At 38.5% G+C, this 27344-nt stretch overlaps 1 protein-coding gene across 2 annotated transcripts in view; it reads right to left on the reverse strand.

Moving 5' to 3' along the window:
- Window positions 1–323: 323 nt before the first annotated feature.
- RUFY2 (RUN and FYVE domain containing 2) overlaps window positions 324–27344 on the reverse strand; it is a 2497315-nt gene continuing 2470294 nt past the window's right edge. For both annotated transcript variants that reach the window (XM_044055761.1, XM_044055762.1), the window contains one exon: window positions 324–1161. In XM_044055761.1, coding sequence (XP_043911696.1) covers window positions 1018–1161 — 144 coding nt within the window. In that variant the 3' untranslated portion in view covers window positions 324–1017. The remainder of the gene's footprint in view (window positions 1162–27344) is intronic.

The raw sequence follows: 27344 nt of genomic DNA on the forward strand, positions 1-27344 counted from the left end.
AACTCATGGCTCAAGAAGTAAACGCTGTGCAGGGATGGCACAAGTGACAAGAGAATGTCAGAAACATAGCAAAGTAAAACCAGAGTGATATACGTGTGCTGTGGTAAGTAAAGAATGTACTGGGACCCTATGCTAGAGGAAACAGTATCAAAATACTCCCTTAACAGAGCAAATCTCAAAGGGGTCACAGGCAAAAGGAGGATGACAGAGAACCGCGTGACAATACAAAGATTGCACAAGTACTTCTGATATAAAAAAACAAAAAGGCAAATAAATATTTAACTGCAGAGGCTAAAAATTAAAGTTTCAAAAAACTAGCCACATGAAGATTAGTTTTTTTTCAACAGCCAACAGAAAAACACTTTCTATGAAACAATGAATTAAAAAACAAACAGTTTTTGTTACCCAACATGAATCATTAGTGTATCTCTGTTCTAGTGTAGAATGCACTTTGAAACGTCTGAATGATATATTTACATTGTGAATTTTACATAGTAGTACCAAAAGTGCATTCTGCGCTATAAGCAGTCTTTCTGCTATTAATGGACTCAAACAAGCCCATTTAAAATAATCGTATGAACAAGACGTGTTTATGGAAAGGTAAAACAGTAGCTATTCTCTGATATTTAGCTGAATACAGATTCAGCACGTTTTGGCACTGGAGTTATATATAGTACCTAATCAATTGTCTTCAGTTTTGGCCAATGCGGGTCTAGTCTGGAAAAAAAAAGGCTCCTTTATCAGTTAAGACTACAACATGAAGATGCCACAAACACCTTCTGAATGGCACCTCCTGTCTTTTTTTTTCTGTTCTTCCAGTGAGAACAGCATTAGAATTCAAGTTGAAATGAATCTCAATTATCCTCTGAATCGTTGCCCACAGGGCTGAGGAAACTGTAATCCACACAATGTCTTGGCAGTTGGTTTTGCATAAGGTTCAAGCAACCAAAGGACAAAGTACTCCCAGAGTACGTTATTAAATAATGTAATGCCATTGGAAAATTTGCATAGATGTTTTCAGGTTGCATTCGAAGAGCATCGCTGAAGTAAAACTGCATGGCATATATCACAGACTCGTCCTGGCTTTCGTGAGGATGGCAGAGGAAGTTCATTGTTAGAACAAGCATTACAGAAAATTTCACCACAGTTACGACAGTGATGCTGGAAAAAAAAACACAATGAAAAAAGTTGAAAATATGTTTTTCTTTTTTAAATTAATATTCTCATTAGAAAATCCATAACTGGACAGCAGACACAAGGATACAAAGTGGCCTTCAAACATTTTTACAAAGACGTTGTTTCTTAAAACAGAGCAAACTAAAAATAAACTAAGTTAAACTTTCAAATTCTTTGTTTTCTGTAAGCACTCCTGCTATGCTGCACAGCATTCATTTTTTCATATTCTTAGTCACTATATTCTTGCCTGTTTTACATTACTTCTGAAACACAACTCAGCCACTAGACTGAATGGCAGGACTCAGGAACAGAAATTAATGCTTTTATTCAACACAGAGAGCAGTGTTAAGCATGGATGACATTAGCACAACAGCATAAGTGCTCCTCAGTTTGAAAGCATACAGTCATACAGTCCCCTTGGTAAGGGGCACACAGAGGAAAGGGAAGGGCACATAGCATGGCAGACTATGTGCCCCTCAGTCTGTTGGCAATGTGATGTCAGGGGTACTGGGCAAAAACAGGAAAGGGAAGGGTTCACACAGCTTGTATGTCCCTAAGTCTGTAAGCACTATAACCTCTGGGATAAGGGGCACCAACAGGAAAGGCAAGGGTGGAGAGCATGGCAGAGTGTGAGTCCACAGTATGCAAGACTTTGTTATTCAGGCCGACTGAGGGCAACCTGCAAGCAGATTACCCAAATGTAATGACTGCAACAGTGAAACACGAAGAACATCATGCACAGCATGGCACTTTATGCAATCTGCAGTTTGCACAGGGCCCACATAATGGGAGCAGGGGGACATAGTGCTTCTATTTTGTGACCTTCACCTACATACTTATCTCTGTTCCATTACAAAGCCACAGGGAGTGTGCTGTATACCACTACAAATACACACTACGAAAGAAGGCACAGCAGTGGGCCACATCATACAGAAAGCTGTACCTGTGGGCACCTGAATCATTCCTGGGTACTAGTCACCATTTGGTCTCATTAGGGCCTTGTTCTCACTGCTTATTAAGATTGTCCAGCTATGATGTGCAGCCCAACGGGGCTCACCTGCAAGATGTCTAACCTATAATCACCTGCTCAAGCAGCTATGATCTCCAACAGTGGCAATTGGTTGTGGCACACCAACTGCCTATGACAGGGTTTTGTTTGCACTTTGTCTATCTGCATGCATATACATGTATAAATATGTTTCCTGAGTGTTAACGATGTCAGCAGAGGATGTGGGACTGGATATGTGTAACTCTGTACAGTTTCTGGTCAGCATTCATTGTTCAGCCATAGCCCCTGGTGTAAATTATTTATTTGGCTAGACTGGACCAACTAATACTTTAAGACAGTCTAACACTATGCCTGGTAGCCTTATTTGGTGAGACAGTTGAGTACTTAGCCAGTTATAAACTTCTGGACTTCTGGCAAAAGCCCTTCGTGGTTTGTCAGAAATATTCTGTAAGTTTAAACAAGGGGATAATTTCCCAATGCTCAGTTAGAAGAAAAAAATATGAAGTTGTGACTTTTTAAAATAACACACACCAGTGAAAATCCACTAAAAATCAACCAAAAAAAAACTATTATCGCTGGATCCAGTATCACTTCCCCAAAAAGACGCTCAAGAGCTCAGGCCATAAAATACATGCACTTTATTGAGACTGATAAAAAATTGGTTTAGCGCTTTCATCTACTCATAGTAGACTTCATCAGAACACCATTTTGATTACACAGCTGGGTTAAATAATGACCATCTCCCAATCAAATTGGACAATCAGTTTATCTGATACATATTAATTCCCTTCATAAATATGCATAACTTGTCATATATTGCATGTAAATATCTTAAAAAGACACCCTACCTAAAAATCCACTGTATTGTAAAATACACATTTGTAAAAACTTTAAAACAAATAAATAACAATTATTAAAATCCACAAATATAACACAATGAATTTTGTCAACACAATGTCTGACAAAAATATTATGACAACAAATAAAAATCTATAATCTTGCTTTTAACACTGGTTTAATAGGTATATTGTCATTTATACCAGGGGGTGTAGTGGCATTAAGTAAAATTTGCCATTTAACTTCCTTTTCCCCCAGCTTTACCTTCACATTCCCTCCCCTAGGGTTAATCTTAAGCTGTTCTAAAATAGCAAACTTAAAGGTATGACAGTTGGCACTCCCTTCAATGTGCCAATAAAGGGCATTATTGGAGTCTTTTCTCTCTATACTATACAGATGGTCATATATTCTATTTCTGAGACATCTGTTGGTTTTGCCCACATAAAAACTTGGGCAGTTGGCACACTTAGCCAAGTAAATTGCATGTTTTATCTGGCAATTTCCTTTCTTAAATCAATCACCGTACAGTTAGCATTACTTAATATTAAAGATCTGTCTTCTAACACTGCATGACACCGATTACAGTGTCCACATTTACTAGTGCCTCCCCTTCTGTCATTTTTACTCTGAGGAAATTGTTTCAAATTTTCTTTTTAAATTAAATCCAGTCTTATAAACAAAATGGGGTTTGTCCCCCTAATTTGTTATGGACACCTTCGTCACATCTCAAAATGTTCCAATTCCTATCTATAATGACCTTTACATCTTTAACAAAAGAGTTATATTGCAAAACACAAGCTCTGTCAAAATTTGTTGTCACCTCAGTAGCCTCAGTAATGGGGGTCCCATTCACTATTTCCAAACCCACATCCCCCAAAAGGGGTTTGTATTTTTCCCCTGCTCTCGCTTAACATAATTAGTGATATCATCTATAAGTGCATTTGGATATCTCCTCTCTCTAAACATACTGCCAATTATAGCCTAATTCATTCACCATCTCCTGATAATCTGAAGTCATACTAGCGGCTCTTATGCATTGTCCCTTAAGTATGCTTCTCTTCTGGCTTGTAGGATGACAACTGGAACACTCTAAGTAAGAATTACTAAAAGTCTCTCTTCTATAAAGTTTTGACTTAAAACCACTAGGCATAGAGTAGAAGTAAGTATCCAGGTATGATATACCCTTACTACTAAAGTTATGCATAAATTTAAGATATGTACTCGACTTATTCAAGTAATTAACAAATGTCTCCATCTCCTCAAAAGTGCCAGTCCATAAAATAAAAATGTCATCCAAAAACCTGACATATTTGACATATTTATACAATGCATTCTTAAAAATATATTCTTCTTCCCAATCAAGAAGGACTAAATTGGCATACATGGGGGCACAAGCGGCCCCCATAGTTACCCCCCTAGTTTGCCTATAATATTCACCTTCATAATAAACAGTTATGGTCCAAAACTAGACTCATAAATTTCACAAGTAGGCCCACCTTGTCCCATTCGAGTTGCGTGTATTTCTGTATGCTATTACTGGATCTAGACATACCATCTTCCTTAGGTATACATGAAGAAAGATCCACCACATCAATAAAATATATTAAACCATCCTCCCACAATTAAGGTTTCAACAGGCTTAAAAAGTCCCAAGAATCTTTGACTATATGTGGGACCTTATCATATATCGGTTTCAGCCATCTGTCAATGACCATACCGAATGGGAATGTTTTTTTGCCTTACTACCTGATATTATAGGCCAAAATGGGGGGGGGGGTATTCCCACAATGGTGGCTAGAACCGGAAATTCTACTCGTAAAAATGTATATACCTCTATATCTACTCTATTGTCCAATAAAAATTCTTCTAAATAAAAGTAAAATACGTCAGTAGGCAATATTAATTTCATTTAATGATGATACTTCATATTTCCCTGAATTATGTAAAATATTGTGAATTTTATTAATATAGTCATTGGTATCGTATAACACGATACCCCCATCTTTATCAGGTTTCATTATACGTATACTGTTATTACTACATAATTCTCTTAATATTTGATAGTGTGCCAATTGCCTAAGTTTTTATGTGGGCAAAACCAACAGACGCCTCAGAATAGAAATAGAATATATGACCACCTGTATAGTATAAAGAGAAAAGACTCAAAAAATGCCCTTTATCGGCAAACTGAAGGGAGTGCCAACTGTCATACTTTTAAGTTTGCTACTTTAGAACAGCTTAAGATTTACCCTAGGACAGGGAATGTGAAGGTAAAGCTGGGGGAAAAGGAAGTGAAATGGCAAATTTTACTTAGTGCCACTACACCCCTGGGTATAAATGACAATATACCTATTAAACCAGTGTTAGAAGCAAGATTATAGACTTTTACTTGTCATAATATTTTTGTCAGACATTGTGTTGACAAATTTATTGTGTTATATTTGTGGATTTTAATAATTGTTATTTATTTTTTAAAGTTTTTACAATACAGTGGATTTTTAGGTAGGGTATCTTTTTAAGATATTTACATGCAATATATGACAAGTTATGCATATTTATGAAGGGAATGAAAATGTATCAGATTAATTTATTGTCCAATTTGATTGGGAGTTGGCTATTATTTAACCCAGCTGTGTAATCAAAATGGTGTTCTGATGAAGTCTACTATGAGTAGATGAAAGCGCTAAACCAATTTTTTATCAGTCTCAATAAAGTGCATGTATTTTATGGCCCGAGCTCTTGAGCGTCTTTTACCAGATCCAGCAATATAGTTTTTTTTTTGTAAGTTTTGCTTGGAGTCCCTGGACAACATCAATGAACACTGCCACTGTAAAGAGAAGGACTGATGTGTTTTAAATTAGCATGGTGATGAATGAATACAAAAAAAAAGAGGTTCATTTCGGAAAGCAGTTTAATAGTGTGCTTAAAAAAAGATAGTACAAATGCAAGAAATGCTCTGTGATAGACGAGTTGCAGCAAGCTGGTGACACAGAAACAGTGGCAACATACACAAAAGTTTAAAAATATGTGGTGAAAGAATGGAACTACCTTCCCTTTGCATGCCAAAGACAATGTACTGGAATTTTAGTACATGTTCATGAAAGCAGAGGTCTAGTAACCTTTCTGGACACTTTCTTTTTTCTATTTCTGACATAACCATTTGTTCTGAATAGTGACAGTGCTTTTGACATGTCCTTTTTATTCTTACAGTTGCACTGTGTAAATATATGCATTTTTTGGCTCTGACATGTCCTTTTCACCTGGCAGTGATACTGTGTAAATACGTTTCTGACATGTTCTTTTGTACCGACAGTGACACCATGCAAATAAGATCTTTTCTTTGTTTTGTTCCTTTGTTTTGACAGTGACACTGTGTACATCCAAACACAGAACTGTCAAGAGTCCAAGTATTTAGTGCAACTACTTCAACTAAATTATTTTATTTCTAAAAAGAAAATAAATTCAGTTCCAAATCCTCCTCCTTTAAAAGGTAGACTGACTACAGATAAATCCTTTTATAGGTTGCAATGAGATAAGTACTTATATCCTTGAAAACTTATTCAGATCCAGTTCTTACATCTAAACTTTCCTTGATCACATTACTACTATAAATATGGTTCCAGAAGGGGTGTAAGTACACTGTGGGACAACCTAATCCCACCTGACTGGCCATTCACCTGCTCAGAATGTCAACATCTCATAGGATGCCAGACCCATCCTCATCTGCATGGGGATATTTCACAACTACTGCACGGCAAAGCCCATGTGCTCAACCCCTGTTACTGACCAATCCCTCTTACCTAAAAATGTCCTTTTTTATGTATAAACTCAAAATTAGTCAATTCTACATGTGTGGCTATCAGACTGAATTTTTCAAAACGGTTTACAGACATTTAGTTGTCAAAAAACATCACTATGTTTTAACAAATCACTTGCTGTTTGGCCTTGTAGTCAGGTGTTAGTTTCAGCTTACTGCATTTTGATTATATTTTCGGCTATGAAAGCATTCACAACTGTTGATGTTAATGAAGATATGTACTCATTTTTATGGAGCCCACTCTTGATTGCAGTCATTTTTGTCAGAAGTCTATATCGCCAGCTTGGATTGAAGATACTGGACTCCCCACCAGACTGACCTTTGATTGTTGACACTGTGTACATGGCATTTTGTTCTCTTTTGTTTTGTTTCTGACATGTCCTTTTCTTCTGACAGTTTATGTACATGGGATTTAATTTATTTTGTTTCATTTCTGACGTGTCCTTATGTTCTCACAGTGGCACTCTGTAAGAAAGATTTTTTTCCTTTGTTTTGTTTTTGTTTTTGAAATGTTATGTTGTTCTGATAATGTCACTGAGTAAATGGGATTTTTTTTTTTTTACTTTGTTTTGTTTCTGACATGTCCTTTTGCTCAGACACTGCCAGTGTAGAAATGGGATATCTAGCTGAGCAAGGGGCAAAAGTTTGTTTTAGATGGGGGTCAAGACATGCCATACTTCTATCTTACTGTGTGGTTTGTTTTCTTCTGCACTGTAAAGGGAGACAGACATAGCAGAAATATATTGTTACTCAATATACATGAAGGCAGAGGATCTAGTATCAGACTCTGAAATACCTTATGTCCTTTCAACCAGTTATTTATATAAAACTGTAACCATACTCAAAGCTGATTTTGCATAAATGTAGCCCTGCCCTGTTCCAGTTAGCCACACCCCAGTCCAGTTAGCCCCACCTATTCAGTTGTCTCCTGCACCCCTGCTGATGCTCAAATCGGCATATTGCCACCTACTGTCAAGCCAATACATCACATTCAGCCACTGTAACAGTACTCCTAAGTCAGCCCTGAAAAAGGCAGTTTGTTTAGTGGATTCATTCAATTAAGTACTGGGTAGATAATGACTTTTTAAAAGCAGGAAAAAGCTGAATGAATTAAGGGAAAAAAAGTGCTGATGTATGAGGTCCTGTACAGTTTCTTCAAGGAGAGTTTACAGGAGTTATGAGAACCCTTTGCAGGGTCTACAATGTCACATTTAATGACACTGGACTGGAGTCACCACCAGATGACTGGTGAAATATAGTTATGCATAAGGGGTAAGAGGGTTACAAAAGATTCTAGAAATTATAAGCATTTAGTTTAATACTTGTTCATGGTAAAATTTTGAGAGAAAAAAGCAGTGGCATATCTAAAGCAAGAAGCATTACGTACTGACTGGGAAAATGGCGTCATTATGTGTCACCAGTTTAATCTGATTCAGATCTCTGACCATATTTTTAGAACACCTTTATTAAATCATCACTTAAGACATAGGCAAACATAAATTTACATAAAAGAAAAAAAGTTATGTACCCACCATAATGTACCGTGTGTGTTGTCCCTCTCGCCTTCATTTTTAGCAGGTTGGGTTTGGAACCAATCCTCGGTTCTGACTCGGCCATTTACAAAAGCTCGAGGTCTTCAAGTAGCTTGTGGCTTACACCCTATCCCATAATGCACTACAGAATTCCCCAGAACTTGTTTGCTGGTATACTAATATATACATATAAAATTTTTCAAGTTTACAAGCCCAGAAGAGGGTCAGAGAACTTAGACACCAAATAAATCCTCTTGGTCCTCCAGGAGCCAAAGGCTGGGGAAAGGAGGGTGAGATGTAAGAGTGAAGGTGACAGGGACAACACACATGCAACGTTATGATGAGTACATAACTTCTTTATGTGATGTTGTCCTATTTTGCCTTCATTCTTAGCAAGTTGGGACAGCGTCCCTAGCAGTATCTTTCTTGGGTGGGTCAAGGGAGAATATTCTTCAGAACAGTGGATCCAAAGGAGGCCCTGCCCCTGGAGACCCAGTTAACTTTGTAATGAGTGATAAAGGTATGAGGTTTTGCCCATGTGGCTGCTGCACAGATAGTATCAATTGGCAGGTTTGCCCAAAAGGCAAAAGAGGTAGATACAGCTGTGATAGAATGACCTCTTACTTTGTCTGGACGTTGCCTGTTCTGGGACTTGTAGGTAAATGCAATGCAATCTGACAACCATCTAGAAAGAGTGGTCTTAGCAACTGGAGCAACTTTTTTCTGGTCTGAGGAGGAGACAAATAATTGGTCGGTCTTTCTAAAGTCCTTTGTTTTGTGCAAATAGAAACATAACTGCCTATAAATATCTAGTTGGTGTAACATATACTCTGGCTTATTGCCATATTTAGGGAAAAAAAACTGGTAAGTCTACGGATTGGTTCAAATTTGATTCCAAGCATACTGTTGGCAAAAAGGACGGGTTTGTACAGAGTGAGACTCTATTCTTGTGGAATAGCATACATGGAGGTTTGACAGACAGTGCTTGTAACTCCGAAACTCTTCTAGCTGAAGTTATCGCTACTAAGAAACTTGTCTTCCAGATTAAGAACTTCAGGTCACAGGATGATGCAGATTCAAAAGGCGGAAGAATCATACGGGATAATACAAAATTGAGGTTCCATGGGGGTAGAGGTGGTTTAATGGGCGGTCTTAAGAGAATGGCACCTTTCAAAAAGGCTTTGCAAAGTCTGTGGGACATAACATTTGGTTTGTTTCCCCTAATGGACATTGGAGATCGCTGCTAATTGAACTCAAATAGTAGCTGCAGCTGCTTCTTCATGAAAAAGCTTTGCTAAGAACTCCAATACAGAAGATATAGGTGCAGAGAAAGGGTTAATATGGTTTTCCAAGGCCCAGGGGGAGAATCCTTTCCATTTGCTGACATGTAATTTTCTTGTAGAAACTTTATAAGAAATTAGGATATGCTGCACTGAAGGTGGAAAGTCAGGTAGCCTGGCTATGTTTGGAATTGGAGCAGCCATGTTGTCAACTTGAGGGTTTGAAGAGACGGATGGAGCAGTCCCGATGGGTGGGTCAGAAGAACCAGAACTGGGTCCAGAATCCAAGGCTCCTACTGAAGATGAGGCCACAAGAAGGGGAACCAGATTTGATTAGGCCAGTAAGGGGTGATAAATATTATGGTTCTTCCCAGTACTCTGGCTTTCTGGAGAACTTTGGATATCAATGGGAAGAGAGGAAAGATGTAGAGAAGACCTAAAGGCCAATCGTGTACAAGTGCATCCCTTGGTGACTCTCTGGGAGGGGGGATTAGAGCAGGGGTAGCTGCTGCATTTGGTGTTCGTGGACGTGGCAAAAAGATCGCAGCAAGGCTGGCCCCATTTTTGGAAAATAATTTCCACTATCTCTTGCTTCAAGGACCACTCATGAGGCATAAGAATAGCCCTGCTGAGTTTGTCTGCTATCACGCTAGACTTCCCCGGGATATGCATTACTATCAGAAAGTGTTGGGAGGAGGTCGCCCACTGCCATACTCTCAGAGCCTCTCAACAAAGGGGGTAGGATCTGGTTCCTCCTTGCTTGTTTATGTACCATACAACTGACATGTCTTGTCTGAAATGAGATAGTTCCCAGTGGAAGAGTCTCCTGGAATGCTTGCAACACTAAGAGCACTGCTCTCATCTCTAGGACATTGATGTGCAAATGGTCCTCATGATTTTACCAAGTGCCTTGGACTGTCTTTTCCATTTAATGCCTCCCCCCAATCCGGGAAGCGTCTGTGGTCACTGTGGCTAAAGGTTGTGGGACAACAAATGGTCGACCTAAATTCACATGTCGAGTGAAGCCACTAACGAAAGTCTTTCCTGCAAGACTGTTATTATGATCTGGTGGGACATGGGTAGTTCCTGCATGGACCACTGAGTGAACAGCAGCCACTGTAGAATTCTCATGTGCAGCCTCGCCAATGGGATCAAGTTTATTGCTGCTACCATGGTACCTAATACTTTCAGAACTGTTCTTGCTTGAACCTTCCTTTTGAACAGTAGACCGATGACCTGATCCCGACGGGTTTATACTCTTTCTGGGGGAAGCTTTACTATCATTTTTGAAGTATCTAAGTCTGCTCTTATAAAAATGATACAGTGAGATGGCAATAAGGCAGATTTTTCATAATTTGTGATTCCTAAATGGGAGCAGAGCTTCAATGTGGTGTCTCTCGCCTTTATTAGTAGATGCTTGGTGGTGGTGGTTAGGGGACAATTGTCTAAGTATGGAAACACTCAGAATCCTAGGCGCATCAAGTGAGCTGTGACTACTGCCATATATTTGGTGAACACAATGGGGGCTGTAGTGAGATCAAAGGGGAGACTTCGAAACTGGTAGTGACTGGCTCCCAGCCGAAAGCGCAAATGACTCCTGGATCGCCTGTCCATTTTTATGTGGTAGTACGCATCCTGGAGGTCTATATTGCACATAAAATAGTCCTGCAGTGTTGCCATCCAGAACTTCGACTTTCGTACTGATTTGTTCAGTCTGCCGAGATCCACGATGGGTCTCAGGTCCCTTGTTTTCTTTGGAACTAAAAAGAATCTTGAGTAAGTTCTGGATCCTATTTGGTCTGCGGGGACCATCTGGATGTCTCTTTTTTGTAGCAACATTTGTATTTCTATGATTGCTTGTTCCCTTTGGCTGGGTGGAACATCTGGGATGTTTTTCGTGTTTGGGACGGGAAAGGAAAAGGGTATGGAATAACCTCTCTATACGATGCTTTGCACCCATTTGTCTTTTGCTATATTTAGCCAGGCTTCTGGGTACAAAGATAAGTGACCCCCAACTGCCTCCAGAAGCTGGTAGGTGGGGCTCCTTTCAGGAGTGCTGGAAGGACTTGCCAAAGAAGGTTTCCCTGTCGCCCTGGTTCTGCGGACCCCCTCTGCCATGTGGCCAGCGTCTTCCATTACCACTTCCCCCTCAGCCCCTGGGAGAAGAATCACCATGTGTGTCTTGAAAAACTCTCTGGGATTTTCAGAACCACATTTTACCCCCCCCCCCTTTTTGACCTTCTGGATAGGGTCTTGAAGGTAGGGAAAAAAGGACTCCTAGGGCAGACAGTCTTTCTTCTTGCTTACACCTGGTTAGTGTGTCTTTCACTTTAGGCTCGAATAATGATGAGCCATCGAAGGCGGCATGAACAACGGAAGACTTGAAGGGCTCCACAAAGTTACACAAGCGCATCCAGGAATGCCTCCTCAGGGAAATTCCAGAACTCGCTGCCCTACTCACTCAATCAGCTGCATAGGAGGAGTCTCATGGAGGAGTTTATTACTGAATTTAAGGCGGAGTGCTGGGAGGTAACCTTATCCGATACCCTTGCAGCTAGAGAACCTTAGAGAGTATATCCTAGCTCCTTCCGGAGATCTCTCTGTAATCTGGTAAAGTGTGTGAGATAATTCATGGACCTGAGTGTAAAGGTTGCTGAAGAAAAAGTATGCTTTCCATATCTGTCCATCATCTAAGACTCTGTTTTGAGGATGGAAAGACAAGGATGTCTCTGACAGTTCCTTTTTTGTGGCCGCTGCTACTGCCATATCATCTACTGGGACACCCTTTGTAAGAAAGGTTTTATCCTCCTGGGATGTGATATATTTATTTGGTCTCAGAGGTACGGGCTCCACTGAATCTGTTCCATAAGTTTGTCGAATGGTGGAGACACCTAAGTGGCTGAAGGGTGAGACCCAAAGGCCTTCAGGTATACAGACTCCTCATCAGGAGGGTTGATGGGCTTCCAGCCACCTCTCTGCTTAAGTATTTCTAGGATGTCTGCAAAGGAGACATCCTCAGAAGGTGACTGTGTGGACCCTTATGAGTCATCGAGGTCTGTGTTGTATGTGACTCTCTCTTCTGGGGAGTCCAAATGTTTCCTCTTGCATAATGTCTTCCAAGGGACCCCTTCAGAAGGGTATTCTGGAGACGTTTCAGAAGAGAGGGGCTCACCTGATGGGGCATCCTGAGGCCGTGAATCTCCATGTCTGTGTGGATGCAGTTGTGCTGAGATGGACACTAGTGCCTTTGGGGGAGGAATGAATGGATCTGACAGTGGAGGTGCCCATGGGGACAACACTCTCCTCATCACCTTGAAGGCCCCCCACCCATGACTCAAAGAAGCTCCTGGCTCAGAAGAACTAGAGGATATCCCCGGTACCAAAAGGGTTGGTTCCGAAGCCGATGTAGGAGCCGAGCTCACCCACGCCTAAGCCCTGAGAGGCAAGTTCGCATCTGACAAATGTCCAATGCAACTGTCCTCCCCAGACCCGACCGGAGAGCGTCAGCTCCTAGACTCGAGCTTAGACGGCACCCAGGAAGTTGGAGCAGTAGTCGGGGCCGAAGATTGCAGAACAGGTCTCTATTCTGACGGTTCCACTACTATTAGCTCCATGCATTCTGGCTCTGAAACCCCGATTCGGGTCAGAGGAAGAATCGATGGTGAAAATGTAGGTAGAGTCAGTTCCGAAACCCTATGAGTTGGCTCGGATAACAGTTTGGTTAGCACTGGTGTCCTCAAATGTCTCTGCACCATGTGATCCACATAGTCATCAGAAAGGCTCTTGGAGGATCGAGAGGAGGGAGAAGGGGATCTTGCAGCCTGTAAGATCCATGTAGCTTGTAAGATCGGAGATCCCCATTCCAGTACTGGGAACCGTCTCTGAACCTGAAATACCAATGGTTCCAATATAGGAGGAGCTGAGGTAGATGGTTTCTCTGGCCCAACAGATTTCAGTTCCGAGGCAGAGATCTTTGGCAAATTTTGTGAAGGTTCCGATTGGTCCGAAGAAGATGAAAAGGATCTTTTGCCAGATCTGTCAGATTTATGAGAAGGGGAAGAGGTCTGTTTCTTGGGGCTCTGACCTTCTTCTAGGACCTAAGAAAAAGAAGTTTTCAACAGCCCTTTTAGAATCAGTTTGGTCTTTCTGTCAAGAAGAACCCTAGAACTGAATGAATGAAAAACAGAAAAAGACTCTTGCAAGTGTACTGCTCAAAGCCAGTACACACACACAGTATGACCATCTGTAATAGACATTTTTCTTAGTGCACTTTTTAAACCCTGAGGGTTTGGTATCTTTTGGTGGCTAAGACATTGCAGAACTCACACCACACTATAGATATAAAATGCAGCACACCACAATCATCATCTTCTTTCGGCTGTTCCCGTTAGGGGTCGCCACAGCGGATCACCTGTTTCCATTTCTTCCTGTCCTCTGCATCTTGCTCTGTCACACCAACCACCTGCATGTCCTCTCTCACCACATCGATAAACCTGATCTTAGGCCTTTCTCTTTTCCTGTTACATGGTAGCTTCATCCTTAGCATCTTTTTCCCAATATACTCAGCATCCCTTCTCAGTACATGTCCAAACCAACGTAATCTTGCCTCTCTGGCTTTGTCTCCAAACCTTCCAACCTAGGCTGACCCTCTAATATACTTATTCCTAATCCTGTCCACTCTCATCACACCCAGTGCAAATCTTAACATCTTTAACTCTGCCACATCCAGCTCAAACTCCTGCCTTTTTGTCAATGCCACTGTCTCCAACCCATATAACATAGCTGGTCTCACTATCCTCTTGTAGACCTTCCCTTTCACTCTTACAGGTACTCGCCTGTTACAAAGCACTCCTGACACTCTTCTCCACCCACTCCATCCTGCCTGTACTCTCTTCTTCACCTCTCTTCCACACTTACTGTTACTCTGAACTACTGACCCCAAGTATTTAAACTCATCCACCTTCGCCACCTCTACTCCTTGCATCCTCACCATTCCTCTATCCTCCCTCTCATTCACACACATATATTCTGTCTTAGTCCTGCTGACCTTCATTCCTCATATTTTTAAATAGGAAAAAAAGCCTTCTAACTGGAACGGGCTAAACAGAACACTAGAAAAAACACAATCCTTTATCTCTTTTTCTTTTAGATAACAAGGAAAAAATATACATATGTAATTATAACACACAACACACTCAGTTAATGTTAATCATTGGGTACCCAGAAAAAACAAAACAGCTAATCAACACTCTACTTAAATACTAACATACTCTATAAACTCACTCTGCTTAACTAAACCGGGTTGACAGAACCCTCTAATGTAAACTAAATATCAAACTACTGCTCAAGAAAGAGCCTATATCACACACAAAAGCTGGGATAGGGGAGGAAAAATTTAGGCCTTAATAAAAATGATGGCCACAGATAAATAGCAATAGAAATGAACAGTCTACTAAGTTGGATATGTTAAAAAAACTATGTTGTTAAACCAAACAGAAGAAAAATGTCCTATCACTATGAAAAAAAATCATGCATTTATGAAAAACACTTGACCACAGCCAGTTGAAGCACCTGATCTATTTAGCGGCAAACGAGATCTGGGGAATTCCCAAGTGCATCATGGGATAGAGTGTAAGCCACAAGCTACTTGAAGACCTCAAGCTTTTGTAAACAGCCAAGTTGGAAACGAGGATTAGTTCCAAACCCAACTTGCTAAGAATGAAGGTGAGATGAAGACATCATCACATCAAATCATATCATGTTTCCTGTTACATCACATTTGTTATTGTGAAAAACTATCATCAATCCAACATTACATAAATTGTTCAATTTCTGCCTTCCCCCAAGCCTCCTCCTCCATAAAACTAGCTGCATACATTGTTCCCACAATTTCCATTTTTTTGCTACACAACTTGCTCCAACCCTTTTCTAAAGATCCCATTTCCAATTCTTTTATTTCTGTTACATTCGTTACTTCAAATACTGTTGGTTTAGACTACGATTTCCATTTTGTAGTAGTTGCTTTTTTGGCAGTCATCAGAATTAAACATAACAAGGCCTTACTATATCTAGGCAATCCAGATCCTTTGTCTCAGCTCAGAAGAATCATTTCCTTAGTCACACCCATTTGCTTACCCAGTAATTCTGACAAAGCACTCTGTAGGGAATTTTTACAATCTGCCAAGTCATTACACTTCCAAAACATACGTTTCCAGTTACTGCTTTCTTCCCCATCACACATCCAACATTTGGCATCTACCTGAGGAAAAAAAATTCTTTGGAGTCAGCTTGGGGTATGCAAATACTTCTAAACAAAAATCCTATAGTTTCTAGACTTTGGTGCAAACTTGTGAGCCATACATATGTCCTCCCATTGCTTCCTTGAAAAGTGCTTATTCAGTCTCGCTTCCCAATCTTTTCTAACCTCCTCCAACTTGTTCCTATAGTTATTGTGCGGCATTTTATACGCCCTACTAATTATCCCTTTTTTAACAGCAACTTTGGGCCTAGACTCAACTACAAACTCTCTACCAGAGTACTTATGATTCCAATATCCCTTTCTCTTTACCTATGCTCTGATATCAATTCCTAACTGGGAAGGCAGACTCTAGCCTTAAGTCCAAATGTCTTCTTGGCCTCTTCCCATTCTATTATCTTTCCTGCTCTAGTTATTTTTCCCAAAACCTTGGTTCCTTTGATAGTTTTCTTCAGTAAATTCCAGCCCCCTCTTACCTATCTGCTGTATCACTAATTGCAGTCATCCCTATTGGCAAAATCTCCTTTCTCCATTCTCGTGTTGGCTTAGTTCTTAGAATTTTTCCTGCAATTTTATGCCTATAATATTCCATATGACTGTTATCTTCCTTAAAGATATGCATCCAAAGTCCCACCATCAAAAGTAATAAACCACTGGTCCAACCATTAGAATACATTTATTACAAAACAACAAAGCTTTCAAGCCACTCAGGACTCTTCATCGGTGTTACAATTAAAAAACATTCACTTCCTATTTAAAACCAATTCCAGCTTATCAAAGTAGTTGTCACAAACACATGACTTAGAGCTTTACAAAATCACATGACAGAATAAAAAAATCATATGAAGGAAATCAGTAATAAATAATGAACAATGAACAATAGCAGCCAATATATATATATATATATATATATATATATATATATATATATATATATATATATATATACATATACATGTACATGCACAAACACACACACACAAAATATACATGAATACCTAGATAACAAAACTTTATTTTTCTTTCAAAAGTGGTTTAACACTATTTTTTACATTAAGTCCAGGTAGTTTGTCCGCCCTGAAGAAATTAATCCATCTATATTCACTCAATTCTGTCCTATTAACTAAGTCACCACCATGTATACCTAAATATACTGTTTGGAAAACTCTAAATTTAAAAGTGTGATCGCTGCCAAAAACTGTCATATGCTTATATAATGCATTGGTTTCTACTTTTCTTCTGATTTCTGATAGAAGGGAAGTTATATGCTCTTTCAATTTCTGATTAGTCTTCCCAATATAGAAAACTGCATTTCTCACAATTAGCAAGGTATATAACATTCTCACTTGAACAAGTTGCAAAAGTCCTAAAACAAAAAAATTTCTTTGAAACAGGATGTATGAATTTAGTTTCCAAATTAATATACCTACAAAAGGAGCAATTATGACATGGCAAAAATCACTTTTTTATTTGATGTAAAATGTCTTTCTCGGTAAAGATCTTTATAACATAAAAGTGGCTTCAAAATTTTTTCTTTCTTAAAAATAAAACGTGGACAGTCACTTACAATTTTCTTTACCTCAGGGTCAGATTCCAAACTTACTCCAATTTTTTTTTTATAATAGATTTTATTTGTGGTGTGCATCTATTAAATTTAGTAATATAACCCAATTTCCTAGTTGCATCTGATATATTATTTTGGTGCATTGTTGAATTATTGCCCAACATATAGTGCTTCCCTAAACCATCTCTTTGTGAGGTTATTAACGCTCTGTTAGTGCTAATCATGGTTTTATTATAGCCTCGGATATAAAAATCATCAGTCATAGTGTTAAGTTCAGCCACTTTCGGTGGTAATCAGCATACTTGCTCTCAAAAACTGGCTTTTGACAACATTATTATAAACATAAAATGAATGAATACCAAACCAACAAGCTAAAATCCAGGAACTTTAATAGATGTATCCAAAAGAGTGGTAGGCACTTTCACAGTAACCACACCGTTTCATCAGACAACATTAACTAAGAAATACAAATCTTTTATACAAAATGTGACCAATAAAACACCCTCAATTATGTCGTCATCAAAAAGTTACAAAGATTTTAAAAGAACACATACTGCAGAAAACACATCCATGTATCATGAATAAAAACAGCTATACAAATGTATGCAGGCATATTGCACTTATAAAAATATATATAAAAATAAAACATATTATTTATGTCTAAGTCTCTATCCTTTCAGGAAGGGTTTCAGTGAAAACAACCCATTTTAGACCCGGTGGTTTTTCTGCATTCAACAATAAAATCCTTCTGTTCTATAGTTTCAGTGTGGTTTTTAAAATCACATTCTCTTAAATTAGTGTCTAAAACTTGCAATATGAAGAACCTAAATGAGTGTGTGGTACCATGGCTCATAATATGTGCTGCTAAGGTATTACTATCTTTTTTATTCTTTATGTCTCTCTGATGTTCAAGGATCCTATCCTTAAAGGGTCTATTTGTCTTGCCAACATAAAATGCATGACATAGTTGACAGAAAGAAAAATATACAAGGTTACACATTTTGCAGTCAGCATAAAAATCAACATTAATTGTGAATCTTAAAACTGGCTGTGTGTATGACAGACAGGTAAAAATAAATTTACAGGCTGAACAACTTCTGCAAGGAAATGTACCAATCCTGTCAGATAATGGGTTCCCTTTCAATAGCATATTGGACTTCTAACAAAGATGTTGCTTGAGGGATTTGTTGTTTCTGAAAGAAAAATGTGGAATACTTCCTATCTTGTCTTTTAACTCGGGTACACTGTTCAGTATCTTCCAGTTATTCTTTATAATGTCACAATATTGACTTATATCACTAGAATATTGTAGAGGCACTCTAAAAAATATTACTAGTAGAGTGCTGTTGCCGTCCTACCGCATTGTGTGCTTGTATTGTATTTAAAATAAGGCCTGCATCGATCTAATCTCTGCATCCAAGCTTCAGAGATGCAGGTATCTATTTATATTTTTGATAGCCTCTTTCTAAAAAAATAATTTTTCAAAGATTCAAGAGCTTTGCATGCAAATGTATCATCATTATAAAGCTCAAGTATTCTATATACCTGTCCTTTAAGCATATTTCTCATTATTTGCCTTGGGTACACACTATTATTGTGTAAAAGTGCATTCCTGCATGTAGGTTTTCTATATAAGCTGGTATGGACAGAATCAAAGTCTGCTTTGTGTATTTTGACATCTAGAAATTCTAAATGTTCAAAAGAGTGTACACATGTAAATTTCAGAAAGGAGGTGGTACTATGCATGTACCTCATGAAATTGTTCAAATCATCAACTGTGCCACCCCATAACATAAAAATATCATCAACAAAACGGACATACCAAAGAAGGTGCTTTTCAAATACATTACTGTTTGACAATAAATTATGTTGTTCCCATTGCACCAAAACCAGGCTAGCGTAGCTATTGGCACAGGCAGTGCCCACGGCCACACCAACCTTTTGCAGAAAAAATTCCTGTTCAAATAGAACAATATTATTCTCTAACACAATCTCTAATAGGGAACCTCTAATAGGGAACATATACGTTTTATGTTATCATCAGAAAAGCCTTCCTTACCATGTAAGAATTCCCTTAGATTATTTATGCCCCAATCATTGGGGATGACTGTAAATAATGACTCTATGTCAAGCGCAACAAGCATATAATTAACATGGATGGTCGAGATTCTATCATACAACCTATCAAGGAAAGTTTTTGTATCCTTCAAAACACTGTCACACAATTCTAATAGAGGGTGTAATGTCTTCTCTATATAAATATACGATGGTTCAGTGCACCATCCAGCTCCTGATATTATTGGTCTCATAGGTTAGTACTAGGCTATCAGCCCTGGGGCCTATACAAGCCTAGCCATAACAATTCCCTGGCTATTTCTTCCCACATTATTTACTTCCCTGGACCCCCTGTCTAGCAGGGCGACTGATGTGATCCCCAGGGTGAATTTCTTTTCTCCCATCCAGTCGTCAAGGTTCCTTTTGAAGAAGGCCAAAGAGGCACTCTGCTTGACATGTATGGGCAGTCTATTCCAGAGTCTATGGGTCAGGAACCTATCCCTCCAGCATGTTTTGTTTATTGTGATGATAAGGTTTAGATCCCTGGAGTGTGTGGCTCTGAGGGATTGGGATTTCTTTAAGTGTAACATGTCGAACAGCTCTGGCTTTGACCTGGCCTTGTATGTTAAGCAGAAATCGCCTCTGAGTTGACGATATGCGACAGAGTATAGCTGGAGATTTTTAAGGCGGTCAGCACAGGGCATCTGCTTTAGGCCTGTGATTCTTTCAGTGAGGTATTTCTGTGGCCTTTCCAGTTGTTGCAGGTGTCTTGAGAGGTACATACCAAATGGGGTGTTGTATTCTATAATGGGTCTAATGAGGGATGAGTACAGTGGGACAATGACCTTTTTTCTGGATGAAAAGCCCTTAGTGATGAGGTGTGCCACATAAAAGGATTTCCTGACTGTTGTGGTGATGTGGTTATCGAAGGTGAGACCACTGTCCACCTGTGTCCCCAAGTCTCTTATTACACTTTCGGTGTTTAGTGTACTGCCACCTATGTTGTAATTCACGAGTACATGTTTTTTTCCCAAAGGGGATAACTATACATTTCTTGGCATTGAGCTTAAGCCCATGGCTCTAGCACCAAGCATCTGTTTCTGTAAGGCCCTTTTGTAGAGTATCCACATCATTTGGAGAATCAATAATGGCTCCCAGTTTGCAGTCATCTGTGAACTTTGTTAGCCAGAGTCCCTTAGTATTGGCCTGTACTTCAGAGAAGTAGATGCCAAAAAAGAGTGGTCCCAGGACTGAACCCTGAGGTACTCCACTTGTCACTTGTCTGGAGCTGGAGTTGAGTCAGCTACTTTTACAATGTCGGTTCTGTCAGTAAGCCAGTTGGCAACCCATCGAGTGACGTAGGGATTAATGCCCAGCTTAGTATGTTTATCTATGATTCCAGAGTGGGGGATGGTGTCAAAGGCCTTGGGGAGGTCCAGATAGGCTGTGTGGACCGCCTTACCCTCGTCCACAGCTCTGGAGACTGATTCAAAGAAGTCAGTCAGGTTCAGGAGACAAGATTAACCCTTCACAAACCCAAACTGGGTGGGGTCCAGTGTTTGAAGGTTGCCAATGTCTTTGTTTATAAGTTCCATGATAATATGTTCCATGGCCTTGCAGATCAGGCTCGTCAGACTGATGGGGCAGTAGTTCCCAGTGGATCCCCCCTTGTGGAGTTGGATAACTGTAGCTGTGTGCCACTCAGTGGGCATGAAGCCTGAGGTGAGGCTATGATTAAACATGACACTTAGGTGAGGTGCCAGTTCATTTTGTAGTTCATGTAGTACACAGCCCGGGATGTCATCTGGTCCCATGGATGCTGTATTCTTAGCTTTGGAGAGTGCATTTTTTTACCTGTGTGGCCATTACCGGAATTTGGCGATCTTCCAGTATTGAGATGGGCCATTTAGGGGATGAGAGGGGGGTGAAGTTGGCACTGAATCGATCTGCCAGGATATTAGCAATATCCTTGGGATCAGTATATTTAATGCCATTCTGTTGTAGCTCAGAGCAGATCTGAGCATTGCCATTTAGATTCTTGACATAGTTATAGAATGCCTTGTGGTTGTCTTTGGCAATTTTATTTTCGTAACTAGCTTTGGACAATTTTATGAGGGATCTCAGCTTCTTACTGAGGCTGGTAAGGGAGTTTTTTGCATTCTGAGATTTTCTTCTGAAGACATATTAGAAAAGTTAGCCCTAGTGCCATGTTGAAACAAGTCCCTAAACTCAGTTTCATACATATCAATAAACGTTTGTATAGTAGGGTGAGGTAGAGGTATAAAAATTCTAGGTCTCTTAAAAGATTCAAAAATATCATTGTTACTATCAGAGTATAAAGTTTTTAAAGTTAAAGACCTACCTAGTAACCTTAAGTCTTTTAACAGTTCAGCTTGGTCTGCATGTTTGGATGGTACAAACGAGAGACCCTTATTTAACAGCTCAAGCTGTGCTTGTGTAAGTTCTAATGAAAAGATGTTATGAACCAAACCTGCATTTAAAATCTCTGTTTCTTCACTACTTGTTGTGTCCTTTCGATGCTCTGCTGTCGCTGTAACCTCCCTTTCCGACCCATACTCCTCGACCTGTTCCTGATGGGTAGAGGATTTGATAAAGAAAAAGCTGTTGGCATTTTGTTGCCTAAAAAATCCCTCTTCTGTTTTGTGCCTTTCACTTCTTCCTGATATGGTAGAACAAGACAGCGTGTTTAGATTTGAACAGTATTACTTGTAGAAGCACTAAATGCATTCAATATTGTATTATCCTGCTGTAGTATGCTGGAAAAAGTTTTCGTGCTCTGTTTAAAATCAGAAGCATCATTCCATTCCTGTGATGCATCCACAGGGGCGTTTACTTGTTCACAGGAAGTGGAAGCAGCTACATTAGCCAAGTCGTCTTTTTTTGGCTCCTGGGATATCCGAGTGGCAGCAGAAGCTACCAATGGCATCGGTTGTTCTCGCGGCCAGGAAAAGACTGCATTATTTTGAAAATCACGTACAACTCTCTGAATTTTCATAATTTTTGCAGATTGAAGACGTTTTTCATATAAAACAATGTTGTCATGCAGTTTATCTAGTCTGTCAGCTATAATATTTAGGGAGAAGTTACTGGTGATATGCTTCTCCGTTTCTAAAATGTCAGCGGACAGATCTTTCTCCATTGGTAGAAAAAAGTCTAGTAAAAGATTGATGTACTCGGTACTAAACTTTAGATTTAACTGCTGCCATCTTCTAAGGAGCTCTGCATAAGTATCCCCATAGCTGGGCATGTTAAGAATTTGAAGACCTCTAGAAATGACCTGGTGTTTCAAAGAAGCCTCCAGGTGCAGTCGCTGCCACTGTAGGCGTTTGTATTTGTATAATTTGTTTTCCAGGTTTTTGTAATTTTTTGTAAACTCCAGAGTCTGGTCATTTGTGTTGAAGTCTAGAGATGGTTGTGAAATAAAAGTCTCATCCAATAGTCAGTATCCGTGTAAGATTATCATATCCCATATCTGCAGCATTTTCAATGTCATTAATTAACTCAACATTAGTAGATTCAGCCATGTTCCTGTTCCAAATAAAGTAGCAAAGCAAACAATATATATGGTAGCAGGATAACGGTTGGTAAGACAAAAATAAGAATAAAATAAATGAAGAAATACCAAACCAACAGGCTAAAATCTAGGAACTTTAATAGATGTATCCAAAAGAGTGGTAAGCGCTTTAACTGTGACCACGCCGCTTCATCAGACATTAACTAAGAAATTCAAGTCTTTTATACAAAGTATGACCAATAAAAAGCCCTTAATTATGATGTCATCAAAAAGTTACATTTTTAAAAAAACACATACTGCAGAAAACACATTCATATATCATGTATAAAAACAGCTATAAAAATGTATTCAAGCATATTTCACTTATAAAAATATATATAAAAATAAAACATATTATTTATGTCTAAGTCTACGTCTTTTCAGGAAGGGTTTCAGTGAAAAAAAAACATTTAGACCAGGTGTTTTTTCTGCATTCAACAATAAAATCCACTTCTGTTCTATAGTTTCAGTGTGGTTTTTTAAATCACCTTCTCTTAAATTAGTGTCTAAAACTTGCAATACAAAGAACCTAAATGACTGTATGGTACCATGGCTCATAGTATGTGCTACTAAGGCATTACTATATTTTTTATTCTTTACGTCTCTCTGATGTTCAAGGATCCTATCCTTAAAGGGTCTATTTGTCTTGCCAACATAAAATGCATGACATAGTTGACAAAGAAAAATATACAAGGTTACACTAGTGCTAATCATGGTTTTATTATAGCCTCTGATATGAAAATCATTAGTCATAGTGTTAAATTCAGCAACGAAGCCACTGTCAGTGGTAATCAATGTACCTGCTCTCACAAACTGGCTTTTGACAACATTAAAACATGCCTGGGGTACACACTAGTATTGTGTACATAGCTTGTGGCCTGAAAATTCTTTCTGTGAATAGAGGTCTGAAAGTCACCATCTATAACAGCTACACTAATATCCAAAAAACTAATACAGCTACTACAACATTTTAAATCAAACTGTAGAAATTCAGTAGATTTTCATAAATGGTCCACAAACATTTCTAAAGATTCAATATTCCTCAGACATATTAAAAAAGTGTCAACAAAATGTTTATAAAATTTAAGGCCTTCATTTAAATGTCTAATTTCTCCACCACAATAATGATATAATGTGTATATATATATATATATATATATATATATATATATATATATATATATATATATATATAAGAGAGAGAGCGTTCTTCCCATCTAGACATCACAAGATTGGCAACAGTTGCACCCATTGCTACACCTGATATTTGATGGAAATATTCATCATTGAAGATAAACACATTACTATTAAGCACAACATCCAGCATTATGCAAAGGGTTGAAATCTTATTAGAAGAAAGCCTGCCATGATGGGATAAAAATTCCCTTACCTATTGCACACCTAAGTCATTAAGAATAACCATAAATAGGGACTTAAACGCCCAAAGTAACTAAAATTACATCTTCCATTTTCATATTAATCTTAGTTTTTAACAGCCACTGGTTCAGGGCAGTTAAAATGGTTAGTGTATTTAATTTAATCACTATAAGACAAGAAACTATGAAGTTCACTCTCTAAACGTTTAGACAAAGCTGTAGTAATCTATCTACAACCCGAAACAATAGGTCTCATAGAAGGCTTCACTAAACTTTTGTGTATCTAAGGTAAACTATATACAAAAGGTGTTACTGGATTAGCCATATATAAAAAAATTATACAAGTCCAGTGTAATAAAATTGTCATAGGCTCACAGTAAGGTCTTGCTGTGTCTAATTATGGTGGTTGCCAAAAAAACAATTACTATAAAATGGAAATCAAAATCTAAGCCAACTATACTAGAAGTAGTGAATATAGTAACAGAGATAAAACAACTGGAATTTAGATCTTTAGAAAAGGACAGGAGCAAATTACACTGGAAAAATGGGAATTGTGGAAACAGTACATACAGGGGAGGAATGAGGTTTATTAGAAGACAGGACTTAAATGAGCTATGCAATGACGGAAAATGATTTCCTAGATTATAAGTGATGTATGTTTGCAACTGGGAATGTGTCAGTATGGTTTGTGATGTAAAATGTGTTGGTGTGGTTTGTTTTCATTTATATAAATGTATGATTGCTTATGTCGTACGTGATGGTTTAATAAAGATGTTTCTTGTTTAAACAAAAGTGCAGGAATTGAATAATTTATGTAATGTTGCTTAGATTATGTGATATATAGCAATATCTGTAAAGTATAATGTAAATTCCAACAACAGAAAATGTCCCCTGGCGGAATGTTCTCCGTCAGGTTACAAAATAAAATAAATAAGTATAAATTCCAACAACAGAAAATGTCCCCTGGTCTGATGAAGCATATGTGAAAGCGCTAACCTTTTTTTGTGTATTAAACCAGTTTTTACGACGACGATACTTGAATTCATTCATCACTGTAAAGTTTGGACTAATTTGTGTGAACTGTGCGTTACATTTCTCCTGCAGTAGGAGAGAACACCTCCGTGGTTACCCCGAAGCTTATTTTTACTACATTCTAGGATTTATATAATGTAAACATGAACATGTTAATACAGTTTGATTACTTTTATTTAAATGTAAATTTGCCTATGTCACAAGTGATAATTCAATAAAGGTGTTAAAAAAAGAACTGAAGATAGATGATGAATACAGTCAACTAACAAAAAACAGCCGGTGAAACAATTTTATCCTAACACCTTCCCATGGACAAGTTACCATTTTTTGTTTCAATAAGACTTGAAACTGTTTCAAAATATTCCAGAACACTGAGATTTCCTTTTCTGGTTTTATCACGTACAAAACAATATTGTTTGTAAATAAAGCCAACTTTTTTTGATTACCATACCAATTACATCCTTGAATTCCTGAGTCCCTTACTTTCTTTGTCAATGGCTCTAAACATAAAGCAAATAAACGGAAGAGACGACACTCCTGCTTGGTTCCTTTGTTCAGACACAACTTATCAGAGAGGTACCCTCCCCACTTTAATTCTTGCCTCGGATCCCTGATATAACCTTATTGTTGTGTCAGGGAATGTAAACGCTTACATTATCCTACTCGTACAATTCCAGATTACTCTGTTGATTGCCTTCTCCTCACAAAGACCCACCAACAACAGCAGTATTTTCTTATATTGTTTCCCTCTGGATCATCATTGTTCGATTAATGTTCTCAAATATTTACCTCCCCTCTACAAAACCCCAATGATCCATATCTATCAGTTTTGGCAAAATGTTTGCTAACCTTTTAGCTATTACAAGCACAAACTTTACTGGAAAGGCTCACCCAGACTCTGCTATAGTTTGCTGTGAGGGAAAGGTTAGTTTGCTTTTTATTTGTTGTATTTTGTATTACTTTATTGCCTTTTTCTATTCCTGAATCTAATTGAGTTCTGACTGAGTGTGCTACTGAAACAACTCAAGATATAAATTGATAAGTATATTTTCTGGCACTTCTTTCCAAAGTTCTACAGTATTCTAATTGCTTTTGCTTGACTGATTTAAGATCATATTTGCTGGCTTCTGATCTGTGTTGAAAGTGTTATTTTTCTGAGTGGAAAGTGCTATTTTTCCCCCACCCTTAATCCTGCTCTGTTAAATATGGCCAAACAACTTGTGTCTTTTATCTGATTGTCTCAAGGCTTGCTAGTATAATTAAGATTCCCTGTTTGTTACCTCTGCATTCATTGCTTGAATCTAACTGAGTTCTGACTGAGAGTGCTACTGAAACAACTTAAGATATAAATTGATAAGTATATTTTTGGCACTAATTTCCAAAGTTCTACAGCATTCTAATTGCTTTTGCTTGATTGATTTAAGATCATATTTGCTGGCTTCTGATCAGTGTTGAAAGTGTTATTTTCACCCTGCCCTCCCTATTGGTGTTTTCTTTTTATAGCTGGTGGCTTTGCAATTGCCCGCCCCCTGCTGTATTTGATCTGTGACACTCCTCCCAGCCTAGTGTCTTTAGCTCATTCTACCTAATACGGAGAGGAAAAAAAAATTTTTTTGCACTTTATTCATCTGCTTACTGTGTTTGTGTTTCTTCCTACTTTATTATTTATTTTGCTCTTGTTGCCTGTTCTTAAAAGCACTTAATAGCATTTATTCTGCTGCATTTATTACTGCTTGTTAGTAGCCGATTAAATTGTAACTGTTATTCTAAGCCTTTGGTTTACGCACTTGGGCTTTAGACCAGTTGTTCATCGTGTTTCACTGTTGCAGTCATTAC

This window comes from Protopterus annectens, chromosome 14.part0, assembly GCF_019279795.1.
Source record: "Protopterus annectens isolate FY-2018-M chromosome 14.part0, PAN1.0, whole genome shotgun sequence".
Classification (NCBI taxonomy): Eukaryota; Metazoa; Chordata; order Ceratodontiformes; family Protopteridae; genus Protopterus; species Protopterus annectens.